The sequence below is a fragment of the Gnatocerus cornutus genome, chromosome 8 (assembly GCF_029298725.1).
Source record: "Gnatocerus cornutus isolate USDA-ARS CGAHR chromosome 8, icGnaCorn1.1, whole genome shotgun sequence".
Lineage (NCBI taxonomy): Eukaryota > Metazoa > Arthropoda > Insecta > Coleoptera > Tenebrionidae > Gnatocerus > Gnatocerus cornutus.
In genome coordinates this window covers 1,207,264-1,221,140 of record NC_142240.1, presented here as the reverse complement: position 1 = coordinate 1,221,140, position 13,877 = coordinate 1,207,264, and the positions used below count along the sequence as shown (strand labels likewise).

The window sequence follows — 13,877 nt, the reverse complement described above, 5'->3', positions numbered from 1 at the left end:
CTAGAAGCTGACACAAAAATTTGTTTTGATATCACGGTTTCTTTGGCGTCGCGACGCCTAAAAAGTTTAATTTTTAGCGATTTTTGGGTTTTTGCGGTAATATTAGCGAATTCAATTTTTTTTCAACATAACTGTAATACAAATATTTGAGTTTTTATTTTAAATCTACTTCAAATGGTGTTTAAAATTTGCAAAAAAAACGCTGTTTTATCAAGTTAGTTTTCAACATTTTGACGGTGCAGTGACAAACTACGTTTACACCAAAATTTCACAAGTCACTTCATTCACTCATATGAAGGTGAATTTTGATTAGCTCGGGTATGTTGCACGTTCTGGACACTAGAAATCGTTAATTAACATCGACAAAGCGACAATTTCGCCAAGTAAGACTTTTGTTACCTTCTAAAACGAACCGAAGAATAGATGTCATTTGTGACACAAGATGTTGACAGATGGGTGTAAACGTAGTTCCCAATTTTGACGTAATAAAATTGGAAACTAACTTGATTAAACAGCATTTTTTCCTCAAATTTTGAATACAATTTACATTAAATCTAAAATGTCAACTGAGATATTTTTAACACATTTATATTGAAAAAAAATTACATTAGAGGTTCATTTCATAAAACTTCACAATTAGCTAAAAAATACACTTTTAAGGCGTCACGACGCCAAAACTATAAGTGATAAAAAATAAATTTTTGCGTCGGCTTCTAGAGCTTTGTCAACTATGAGTGTATGCAAATTTTCAAAATTTTATCTTTAAAATTAAAGACGATTTTGGGGGTAGACACAAGTGTTGCCGGACCCTGTATAAAACGTCCAACATTAAAATTTTTAGTACAACCATGAAGCTCACTTTTGTTCTGGCACTGGTATCTGTGGTTTCGACCGCATCCCAGGTGAGAATCAATTTACCAATGTTACGCATTGATTTAATCGAAAACTTTTTAGATTTATAAACAACCTGTTAATCCTGTTTTATCTAAATTCGCTCCAAGAACATTTGGTGGTAACCAAATTACGTCCCATTCCTTACCATACCAAGTTTATATTTTAGTGCCTTTAAACGGAACTACATCGGTATGTACTGGCGCCCTCATTTCCTTAAACTATGTTCTAACACAGGCAGCTTGTCTTGAGAGGTAGGAATTTTTGGAAAAAAAAAATAATAAAATAAAACTTTTTTTTAGTACGACAACAGTTAAAATATACGTGGGTGCTGATAACATTAAAGAGCCAGTATCTGGTGAATTTATTTTAGATTGTACGCAATTTATTATACATCCAGAATACGACCATTCAGGATTGTTGAATGATATTGCACTAGTCTTCCTCAAACTCTTAAAGAATCTGCATTTATTAGACCTATTTTTTTGCCATTTGATGCCGACGGTGGTTTTGTTGGTAATGTGGCTACAATCAGTAATTGGGTTGTAACGGGGTCTAGTGGAACTAGCGTTTCTCTCCATATATTTGCCACTCAAGTTGTTGTTATGGATAATTCTCAATGTGAGGAGACTTATGGTTCTTTGGATCCAAGTTTCATCTGCACAAAATCTTTTTTTCAAACGCTGGGTGGTCTATGTGATGGAGATGTTGGTGTACCAGAGTATGCATGCGCAACCAGTAACACAGATAAGAAGTCGAAACTGACCATGTGGCACGAGCGCATGGGACACCTGAACAAGTCAGACCTTCTTGAGATGAGGAAAAAAGAAGTGGTCCTAGGTTTGGACTTCGGAACTGAAGAAGATATGCCTCCTTGTGAAATCTGCTTGGAAAACAAAATGACAGCGCAGCCATTTCCAACTCGTTCTGAAAGGAGCAAGGAATTGTTGGAAATTGTTCACACAGACGTGTGCGGCCCAATGCGAACGCAATCAAGAGGTAAAGCCAAATATTTTGTTACCTTTACAGATGACCACTCTCGATACACTGAAGTCAAGTTTCTGCATAGAAAGTCCGATGTTTTTGGAGCTTTTAAGGAATATTTGCGTTCAGTAGAAAGGCAGACCGGGCACAAACTGAAAAAGTTACAATCCGACAACGGGACTGAATTTTGTAACGATGAATTCGAAAGGCACCTGAAAAACGAGGGGATCCATAGAAGACTTTCTGTGACATACACACCACAGCAAAATGGCGTTGCAGAAAGGAAGAATCGGACTCTGGTAGAAATGGCCAGGTGCATGTTAAGGCAAGCAAATCTTCCAGAACAATTTTGGGCTGAAGCGGTGGCTCATGCGAACTACATCAGAAACAGATGCATTTCGAGTCTGTTGAAGGGGAAGACGCCATATGACTTATGGTACAACGAACGGCCATCTTTGAGTCAAATAAGAATATTTGGAGAAGAAATTTATGCCCTGGATAAGCATCCAGGAAAAGGAAAGTTTGACTCAAGGAGCATGAAGGGACGATTTCTCGGTGTCGACTCAAATTCGAAGGGCTATCGTTTGTGGATACCCCACATCAAAAAGGTAATAATCTCACGTGATGTTAAATTTTTGGGCACGTTCAAGGGGGAGCAAGCGAGTCATCAAAAGGCTGATGTGCTTGGGAAAATTCAGAACAGACAACGAACAGCAAGTGATGATGACGAGAAAAACTTTGTCGAATTGCTCATCGATCCCACAACACCGAAACCTATAACGCTCCCTGATGCCAATGAAATCGAAACCACCGTCGATACGATTCCAGCTGAAATTGACGCCGAAGCAGGCCCGTCCCAAGAAATCGCTAAAAGAGCGCCTGGTAGACCCATGAAGTTGAAGACTGGTGAGCGGGGAGACCAAAGAAAATCTATCATCTGAGATCAGCATGCAACGGCAGCGAAATAGACAGTGATCAAGAATACAAACCGGAGCCTGAACAGCTCTCAAGAAACGAACCATTGACGATCAATGATGAGATAAGTCCGCCTGTAGAAGAAATCAATTTCGCTCTCATGGGAGAAATTTCTTGGAGTGAAGCCTTGGAAGGACCTGATCGCCATGAATGGCAGAAAGCCGTCACTGAAGAAATCAAGTGCCTGATCGACAACGACACTTGGGAAATTGTCGATCGTCCCAAAAACGTGAGAATAGTCGACTGCAGAACAGTTCTTCGAAATAAGTACAATCCTGATGGTTCTATACAAAGAAGAAAAGCGCGAGTTGTAGCCAGAGGTTTTTCGCAGCGTCCCGAAATAGATTACCACGACACATTTGCTCCCGTGGCACGACTGAGCTCAGTTCGACTGTTACTCGCACTTTCGACAGAATTGAACTTAGAAATAAACCAGTTCGACATTACCACGGCTTATTTAAATGGAACTTTGGAAGAAGAGATTTACATGAACAAACTAAAACTGTTATCTGAATCCCTACGTGATATAATTGATTCTCAAGGAGTAAATAATTCAACCGAAATGAAGGCAAGGAAAATGTTGGAAGACATACAAAACCCAAATAAGATTTGTCGTTTGAAGAAATCGCTGTATGGTTTGAAGCAGGCTGGGCACTGTGGAACAAGCGATTCGACGGCAAACTCAGAACTATGAAGATGAACCCAACAAATGCTGATCCATGCGTATATTTTGCTCGACGTAAGGGAATTATTATTTTACTTATATATGTAGACGACATTCTGGTTGCCTACAACGAAAAAGAAGACTTAAAATTTGTTCAGGTTGAACTGACCAAAGATTTTAACCTGAAAGATCTTGGGAGTGTCAGTTACTGTTTAGGAATTGAAGTCACTAAAACTACTGAAAGATACACCATGTTACAAACCAGTTACATCCAAGAAGTGTTGAAGCGTTTTGGTATGGAAAACTGTAACGCCGTATCCACTCCTATCGATATAAGCTCTAAATTGAAGAGAGGTTCGGAAGATACAACAAGAGCAGAAAACCTTCCTTACCGTGAATTAATCGGCGCGTTAAATTATATCGCCGTAGCTACAAGACCCGATATAGCATACGCCGTAAGTCACCTGAGTCAATTTAACAGCTGTTATGACGTGACTCATTGGATCGCGGCTAAACGTGTCCTCAGATACTTAAAGGGGAGTAAAAATCTGGGAATTCGCTACAAGAAGATCGCCGAAGAACTGATGGGCTACGTCGATGCTGATTGGGCGGGATGCCATGTAGACAGAAGATCATACACGGGGTATGCATTCTTACTGGCTGGTGCCGCTGTTACTTGGGAGTCTCGAAAACAGCGTACCGTGGCGCTATCATCGCCCGAGGCAGAGTACATGGGGTTAGCCGAAGCTGCCCGCGAAGTTATCTACTTAAAGAAGTTCTTACAAGAAGTAGGTCTAGCGATGTCCGATCCAACTCTGATATACAACGACAATAGAGGGGCTCTACTTTTGTCTAAAAATTCGGTTCATCACGCTAGGTCCAAGCACATAGATATTAAACATCACTTTATCCGAGATGTTCTGAAGGAAGAGATCGTGAAACTAGAACATCTTCAATCCGAGAAGATGCCAGCTGACATTTTTACTAAGGGTTTGCCAAAGGAAAAATACCAAAGATTTCTCAAGTCGCTGGGCATTTCTTCCTTGCGTGACGCTCCATTCGAGGGGGAGTGTTGAAATTGGCGCTACCAAATTTGGCGACTGGAGCGACAATTCTCAGTGTCCAGAAGAATGAACATCCAGTTAGTCTGTAATAGTCTGTCGCGAGCGTTCAACTCTCAAATCCCTTTTTATTCACATTATTACTTAATAATAAACTGTTTCTTAATCTTATCGTTTGATTACCGATTCCACGTTCCCGCAACACCAGAGTCAATAGATGATATAAATTTCAACTTCCTAAATATTGGAAACTAATTTGAACTTGTCACTGATTGCTGCCAATAATGTGTTCAGTACAACAATAAATAATGAAAAATGATGGTTTTCTTTAGGCGCACGTGCCTTGACTTTTTCTACTTTTTTCTACTTGTAGTGAAACTCCGGATGTAGAAAGGCTCTACCGTGGATTGTTTTTGAACCAACTTATTAGAGTGTATACGCGAATTCTACGTGAAATTACATAAAATTAAAAACTTTTCAGGTTATAGTAAACAAATTTATTTTGACAGTTGCCCCACTCTACCCCACTTTAAACATATTGCCAACGGCCGCTAATTACCCTAAAGTCTACATGCACTGCGCGCTCACATACACTTTCCGCCACTAAAATTTGCACGGAGGTATAGGTTCTTAACAAGGAGTAATAGCGGTACATAATAAAACAGAAACTTTGATCTAGTACCTTACTGGCATACGGTTAGTAGGGCCCTCTACACAACCGTTAAGGTATCAATCGCCTGTCAAACGTCAAACTGACAGGGAGCTTCAGCTAGACATGTTAGATACAAGTTAAATTGAGTTAAATAAGAAACCAGAGAAGAAACAGTTAACAAAAACATGGGAACAGTAGGTTACAATTAGATATTACAATAATTATTACAGCTTCAGTACTTTCCGGCTCTGCGGTTTATTCGATTTTTGTGAATTTTTAAACTTAGAATTAGTAAAGAATACTTTCAAAATCACTTTCCCGCTAAATTTAAATCGATATCATTAAAATTGGTCTAGTTATGAGAGAGATAAACTAAAAATGTTTCAATCGAAGCTCTGAACTTTGTAGATAATTTACGACTAGGCTGATTTATAAGCGTACCCTCATTGCGGTTTCTTGGCCAGCTTTGGAAGTTGTAAATCAAGGGACTTCTTCTAAAATTTTTACCTGCTTGTTTCGCACAGAGGATAATAAAATGGTTACAATTATAAGAGCGTTATTAAAAGTGCTAATAAGTACAAGCACAACGAAATTTCATAATGCTTGATGTATGAAATTTTAGAAACAACTATATAGTATGAACATTCATTCAATTTATAGTCATGTTTTCAACTAAAGTCTTTCAATGACACACGAATTAATTTCTGGACTATTTCACGGTGTTGGACGTAAAATTTAGAAAATTAAATTTAATAAAATAGTACCTTTATTATTATTTTTCTTATTCCATATTTTAATATTTATGTTTTTTCTTATTTCTTTAGAATTCAAAAGTTCATCAATAAATGAAAAATGTTGAACGAAACAAAATTGTTTTGAATGGTAAGACTCGATGGAGCAACCTAACCAGATGCAATTTCTTTCATTTTGCCGCCGGCCGCTTCAACTTTTACTAAAAAACCCACTAAATCTTGTTCCTTTGAGAAGAATATAAATTTTTGGGAGCCACACCTGACGGTCTTTTTGAGGAAGACGGAATTATTGAAATAAAATGCCCGCATAAAGCTTTTAATTCAAACTTTAAAGATGCGGTGGAGAATAAAAAGGTTGACTTCAGGTTGGAACATACATTGTAAATTCAAATCATAATTGGTATTACCAAATCCAAGGGCAGTTAAGAATAACACGAAAAACAATGTGCATTCTGGGTGTTTGGTTTGCACAAGAAAGTGATATCAAATATGAATATTTGAAGCCCAAAATGACAAGTGGACCTGATCAAATTCCAGCTGTTGTTATAAGGGATTGTGTTAATGTATTTGTGAAGCCACTAACTACTATATTTAACCTTATTATAAAATCTTGTAATTTCCCTGATCAATGGAAAATTTCAAGAATTTGCCCTGTTTATAAGAAAGGTGATAAATCAAATATAGAAAACTATCGGCCGGTGGCCATTATTAGCAATTTTTCCAAAGTGTTTGAATTGGTATTAAAGCCCTTTTTTTCTAACCATATTTTTCAAATGATAAGTCCAAATCAACACGGGTTTATCAAGGGACGTTCTACGGAGACTAATCTCATAGTTGTAACACAATACTTGTGCGATGCATTGGATAATAAAAAGCAAGTTGACATCATCTATGCTGACTTTTTCAAGGCATTTGATAAGATAGATCATAAACTGTTGCTTTTGAAATTGGAATACTTTGGTTTTTCAGATTCGTTGATCTCTTTACTAGGCTCATATTTATCTAATAGACAGCTTTTTGTTAAAGTCAATGGCTTTCATTCAAAACTAATTAATCAGGATACAGGTGTTCCTCAGGGCTCTTGTTGGGACCACTGCTCTTTGTAATTTTCATAAATGATCTTGTAGATGTAATAAACGAGCATTCTCTTCTATTTGCAGATGACTTAAAAATATATGGCAGTATAGATTCTCCTAACAATGCTTTACGGTTGCAAAAATGTCTTGATAACGTATTTGAATGGTGTCAAAATAATAATTTGATATTGAACAAAGAAAAATGTTACGTCATGACTTTCACAAAAAAATTCACACCTACATACTTTGACTATACAATTGATGGTACCACTCTCACTAGACCTGAGGTGATAAGAGATCTTGGTGTGTTGTTTGATTCGAAAATGTCTTTCATTCCTCATATCCAGTCAACTGCAGAGTCTGCTTTCAGATCTCTTACTTCAGATCTCTTACTTCAGATCTCTTACTTCAGATCACATTACTGCTCTTGAACGAATCCAGAGAAGATTTCTGAAATCTACTTCTTATATACTTGATGGTCATTATCCGCCCAGAGGATATTCACATGAACTGCTACTTAAGAGATTTGAAAAGTGTTCTCTCTTTAGTAGACGAATGGAACATTCTGTTACTATACTGCATAAAATAATTACTGGAGTTATTGAATGCCCTCATATACTTGCCTTTATCAACTTTAGGTTCAATGTAGTAAAAACGCGCAATAGAAACACTTTTTGTCTTTCAACACCACATTCAAATATTGCCATCAGTTCTCCTATGGCTCAAATGTTATCAAATTACATGAGAGTTGAAGATAGCATCGACATATTCAATTCTACAGAAAAAAACATCAAGGCATTTTTCGCAGGATGTCCTCAATTATTTAACTTGTGTGCCTTGTCCTGTAATTGGGCCCTTGCCCGTAGGACATTGTAATTAATAAAAAAAAAAAATTAAAAAAATAAAATATAATTTATGAAGACACAACTTTTTGGAAAAAAATAAAACCAAAATTGATTAAGTTGTATTTTGATCACATATTGCTGGAATTAATTGACTCTATTCAATTCGATTTTTTACGCTTAAATGCTGAATTTACAAAACCAACCCTTATCACAGGGTTGTACTCATTTTCTTCACTTTCACCGCCCAGTTCCTTACTGACTTAAGCCACGCATTCTGGCGTCGTTTCCCCCTATTGAGGGTGCGCATAAGTTACTGAGCCAATCCAAGGGCTCTTAATTACTATATTAATGACTCCCAGTTACGTCATCATCATTATTACAAATGCCACATTTTTATCGTCTTACACTAGGAAACAAAGATTGCCTATTCCGATCCGCCGTCATTGAGTAATAAAATTTTTGATTCATATTATTTTACCCACGAAATAGTATTTCTACGAGATAGAGGCCAAATAAGGATTTATCATTTTACAATCACTTTACGATAGCACAGTAAGGGGTGTTGTAAACAGAGGTACCGATTGACACCCTTCCCGATGTGACAGGTCAGCTAGAATTCTGACCAGCGACGAGTCTTGGCACTCGCCTTAAGCATATAGATACACTCCAATCCGTCAACTCCACTCCTACAACATTACATCCATTCTCTTTCCGGCAAATTTTACGAGAAGAAGAAAATTAGTAACTGCCTGCAATTTTGCAAAAATTTGCGCAAAAACGCAAAAACACGAGTAGTACCAAATTGGTAAGTCAGTTTAATAGTTTGAAACAATTGAACGTCCCTAGTATCAAACATGACCGACTACAGGAACCACTAGCTTTACAAGAATTGGCCGAGGTCCTAAGCCTTCAGATTAGTAAGTATGGCCTGTTCATACACGAAAAGTTTACTTTTTTGGGTGCCACACCAGATGGCATCACGGATGATGCTGTCATTGAAGTTGAATGCATGTATGCGGCATATACAAAAAAATGGATTTTGAAGAAGCAATTGATCAAAAAAAAATACTTTTTAGAAGAAAGATCAAAAGGGGAAGCTAAACACTAATAAAAAACATGATTGCTATTTTCAAATACAAATACAGCTCAAAATTTCAAACAAAAAACAATGTATTTTGGGGGTTTGGCACGGCCCAAAAAAATAAAGATAGCAGTAATAGAAAAAAAATACTATGTTTTGGCAATCAATGTTTGAAAAGTTAAGGTCATTTTATTTTAATTGTTTATTGTCTGAGTTGATCGATCTCCGACAAAATTGAAACATGCCGATACGAGATATAATACTTTAACATTTATTTATTACCGTTTTTTGTTTAGTAATTGTACACCTGTGTCTATAGATATGTGTAGGTATTCTCATTTGTTGAATGTATTTAGTTGTGCTATTTTATTAGGCATGTATAAATGTGAATGCCATTATTTCATGTGGGAAAATGGGCATATTATATTTTTTGTATTATATGTCAAAAAATATATATTTTTTTAATCAAAAATTGAAATTTAATAGCATTGGAGAACTGATAAAAATTAACAACCAATCCCAAAAGCTTATTTGAGAAGAAGGCAACGAGTGTAATATACTATTTTCGAATTTGCCGCTTTAATAGGTCTATTAAAGTACTCCATTTGGAATCGTTTATTCGCGATTTCGACTACCGTTGAGGGCGCCACCGTCGCGGTGATCAGCTGTTCTCTAAATCATACTGTTTGAAGTGTCATATTAGGATTACTCTTGTGTTTTAGTGTTTTTTTGTTAATATTGACAAATATCTAGTGGTTGAGTGGTTGAGTGGTTGTACAGGGTCCGGCAACACTTGTGTCCACCCCCAAAATCGTCTTTAATTTTAAAGTTACAATTTTGAAAATTTGCATACGCTCATAGTTGATAAAGCTCTAGAAGCTGACGCAAAAATTTGTTTTTTATCACTGATAGTTTTGGCGTCACGAAGCCTTAAAAATGTAATTTTTAGTTAATTGTGAGAGTTAGTGATATCAACCCCTAAATTATTTTTTTTTCAATATTAGTGTGAGACCATGACTGGTCTCGATGACGTTGATTGTCGCAAATTAATTAACAGGTACTAGCTACGGCCAATCAAAACTACTAATCGACTCACCAGACATCTGAACCACCCTATCGGTACATTTAGTCAGGACCGGACCCACCAGAATTAGGCCCACATTGATTGACTCGAAACAAAAGATAACAACACCTGTTTATCTGTAATTATGGATAGGAAAGAAAGGTACACTCACCAGGGGTGTTCTACCCCCTTGCCCTAGGCGATGCTAGGCTCGAACTGTTGCCATCTGTCAACCCTCTGGAGATGATTTCCTGGTCAACGACATAATCGCTGAAAGGTGTATAGTTCGGGGATATACAGCCCGCGGCATCAACTCACGATGTGTGTGAGAGTTCCAGCCACCAAGGTGATGGGGCACATCCCCATCACACCCATGTACTAAGCGGCGTCCCAGCGACAGGACACGGGGACCCCTCCAACACGTCCGCCGTACATTCTCGTCATTTGCATTGTGTGCCCACGAGAACCCTTCCGGATTCTCCATTACATGAGCTAAAGTCTGCCTCACCTGGACCTCCCCCCCAGGGGAGAACCAGTGCTCAAGAATTACATCTAGATGTCTGCCAAGGGTTTTATAGCATAGTGAATTATACTTGCTCTGCCATTCCAACTTACACGAGTCTGCCAGGGGCCAAGGCCCCTGAAGGAAAGGGTTAACACAGAGGAATACACTTGCTCAGAACGACGTAGAGCAACAACTCCGTAATGGGCCAGTACGACTCTGACGGGTACGACACAGACGCCCAAGCGCACGTAATCACGACCACCAGCATACTAAAGATATTTCCCTCAAATAAGTTAAAGGGAATCAGTCAAGGTCAAGTAAAACATATGTTAGCGGGGAGGTTTGTTCACATTAATGTTGTTATCTTCGTCTCAATTTTTGACGTCTTACATTAGATGTGTTAAAAATTACTTAGCTGTTAATTTAGATTCAATGCAAATTGTCTTTAAAATTTTTGCGTCAGCTTCTAGAGCTTTGTCAACTGTGAGCGTATGCAAATTTTCAAAATTTTATCTTTAAAATTAAAAACGATTTTAGGGGTGGACACAAGTGTTGCCGGACACTGTATATTGCACATACTCATTAAATATTTGTCTGCAACTACTTCCACATGTGTATATGAAAAAAAAGCAATTACATTAAATTTTAAGGCCATTTTCATTTTCATAAACACAAGGAGCACTCTATCCTCTAAACATAGTTTTCGAACCCTAATTGTGGGAAAATACTTCATAACTAAAAAACAAATATCCTCTAATGTTTTAAAATTAGTGAGTCCACTTAGGGCATTTAAGTCTTTTTCATTTATTTTTAATTGTAGAAAAAAAAGATGATGAAAGATCTCCTGATTGAACTTGTACCTCTTGATCTTCTCTACACACAAATTTGCATTTGCAATGTTCTGGTCCGGATAGTTTAAAACTGAGTAAAGCTTCACCTGTGAGACGCTCTGCCTCATCTAGATCATCAAGATTTCTTGCTCCTCTTTCACATTCATCTATCTCACCCTCATCCTCACAAAAGTTTAAGGGCAACTCAGTCTTTTTTGCGTCTTGGTGTTTTAACATCAGGCGTCGTTGGCCTCGCTCGCGTCTTTAAATTTTTGTAAGTGAAATGTTTGCTACACACCCTCATATAATTTGATGGCGGTTTACCCATTAATAATGCATTCTCTCATGCTTTTCGTATATCACTATTATCATCATTCCCAATCATTCTTCCATGTCGTGGAAAATAATGAAAACTAACATTGTTTTTGTCGAATTTTCTACATGTGTGACATCCGTACACGCTACAGTTGTCTTATCCCATTTTGGCATTGTAAAATAACAGTTTGCACTAATTGTATTATTTTAGAAACAAAATACGGGCGTCAACAATGCAAACGACGTAGAGCGCCAGTTCTCAAATTGGCCACCAGATGTCTCACTGATAAATGAAATCGCAAATAGGTATCTACAGGGTCCGGCAACACTTGTGTCCACCCCCAAAATTGTATTTAATTTTAAAAATAAAATTTTGAAAATTTGCATACACTCATAATTGACAAAGCTCTAGAAACTGACGTAAAAATTTGTTTTTTATCACCGATAGTTTTGGCGTCGCGACGCCTTAAAAATGTAATTTTTAGTTAATTGTGAGGGTTTGTGATATCAACCCCAATTTATTTGTTTTTCAATATAAATGTGTTAAAAATATTTCAGCTGTTATTTTAGATTCTATGCAAATTGTCTTCAAAATTTGAGAAAAAAATGCGGTTTTATCAAGTTAGTTTCCAATTTCATTACGTCAAAATTGGGAACTACGTTTACATCCATCTGTCAACATCTTGTGTCACAAATGACATCTATTCTTTGGCTCGCTTTAGATTGTAACAAAAGTCTTACTTGGTGAAATTGTCGCTTTGTCGATGTTAATTAACGATTTCTGGTGTCCATAAAGTGCAACATGCCCGTGTTAATCAAAATTAACTTTTATAAGAGTGAATGAAGTGACTTGTGAAATTTTGGTGTAAACGTAGTTTGCCGATGCGCTGCCATAATTTTGAAAACTAACTTGATAAAACAGCGTTTTTTTCGCAAATTTTAAACACAATTTCCATTAGATTTAAAATAAAAACTCAAATACTTGTATCACAGGTATGTTGAAAAAAATTTGAGTTAGCGAGTATTGCCACAAAAACTCAAAAATCGATAAAAATTATACTTCTTAGGCGTCGCGACGCTAAACAAACCGTCATAAAAAAGAAGTTTTTGCGTCAGCTTTTAGAGCTTTATCAACTATGAGCGTATGCAAATTTTCAAAATTTTGTCTCTAAAATTAATGACGATTTTGGGGGTGGACACAAGTGTTGCCGGACCCTGTATAAGAGAACTCAAAGTGGGAAATTTTGTTTTGTAAGAATTGGCAGAACTAATTAGTCTGGCTATCACCTGTTTCCTGTCAAGTTCTTGGTCAATTTGGATTTTACGATTCGTGTTTAATAAATTGCTGCGTGACTAAAAAATGTATCAATATAATTGAATTGTCCTTTGCGGCCAACAATAATTGTACCAAAATATAATAGATGTGAATACTGGCTGTGAGGTTAGGTCACGTTAAGTCAAAATTCAGTGATAGTGAAGCTCAATAAATGTCAAATTTTAAATGGAATTTGAAAATCCATTACCAATCGTGTAACACGAATTGGAAAATTTAATTTTTTTATTAAAAAAAGGGTGCAAATTAAAAAATAGTATAAAGGACTTGATTTATAATGGCATTGATGCACTCGTCTCATACAAAACTCACCTACGGCTCGTTTTGTACACCGGGACCTCGTGCACCAAATTGGCCATTATAAAACACGTTCTTTAATATACTCATTTACTATTCATTTTCACTATTTTTGCTTCTCGAAGAAATATCAACGATTCCAACAGCAACAGCTCTACTTGAATTGGTCTGAATATTTTTTATTGTACAGACGACCGTATGTACGGCCATAAGAGTTGCATAAGACCAAATAACTTTGAAAAAAATGAAAATGATGACCACACGCCACAAATAGCAAGAAAGAAAACAAAACCAGCTGAAGCAGTAAAAAACATTTGTGTCCACCTGGAGAAACCATAAAAAACGCTATATAAAACAAACTTGAACTAGAGTTTAAATAAGTAATTTTTTGTTTAATGGTGACATTATTCACTCGGTTATCCTTGAACCGTAAGAAAACAAACAGAACCCTCGTAACTGCGCAGAAAAACTATGCAGCTAGCTTAAGCATCGGTCATAGGAGATTTTTTTCATTAGTACATTAATTAAATACATACATTAATGTAAAGTTGCA

The 13,877-nt window shown here is 36.8% G+C and overlaps 1 protein-coding gene across 1 annotated transcript; it reads left to right on the top strand.

Annotated features, from left to right (window-relative positions):
* Positions 1–848: 848 nt before the first annotated feature.
* Positions 849–1,604, top strand: LOC148169333 (chymotrypsin-like). Its single transcript, XM_088044148.1, has 3 exons — positions 849–902; positions 955–1,145; positions 1,194–1,604. The coding sequence occupies exons 1-3, from the start codon at positions 849–851 to the stop codon at positions 1,438–1,440; spliced, it is 492 nt and encodes a 163-aa protein (XP_087900274.1). The 3' UTR covers positions 1,441–1,604.
* Positions 1,605–13,877: the final 12,273 nt, after the last annotated feature.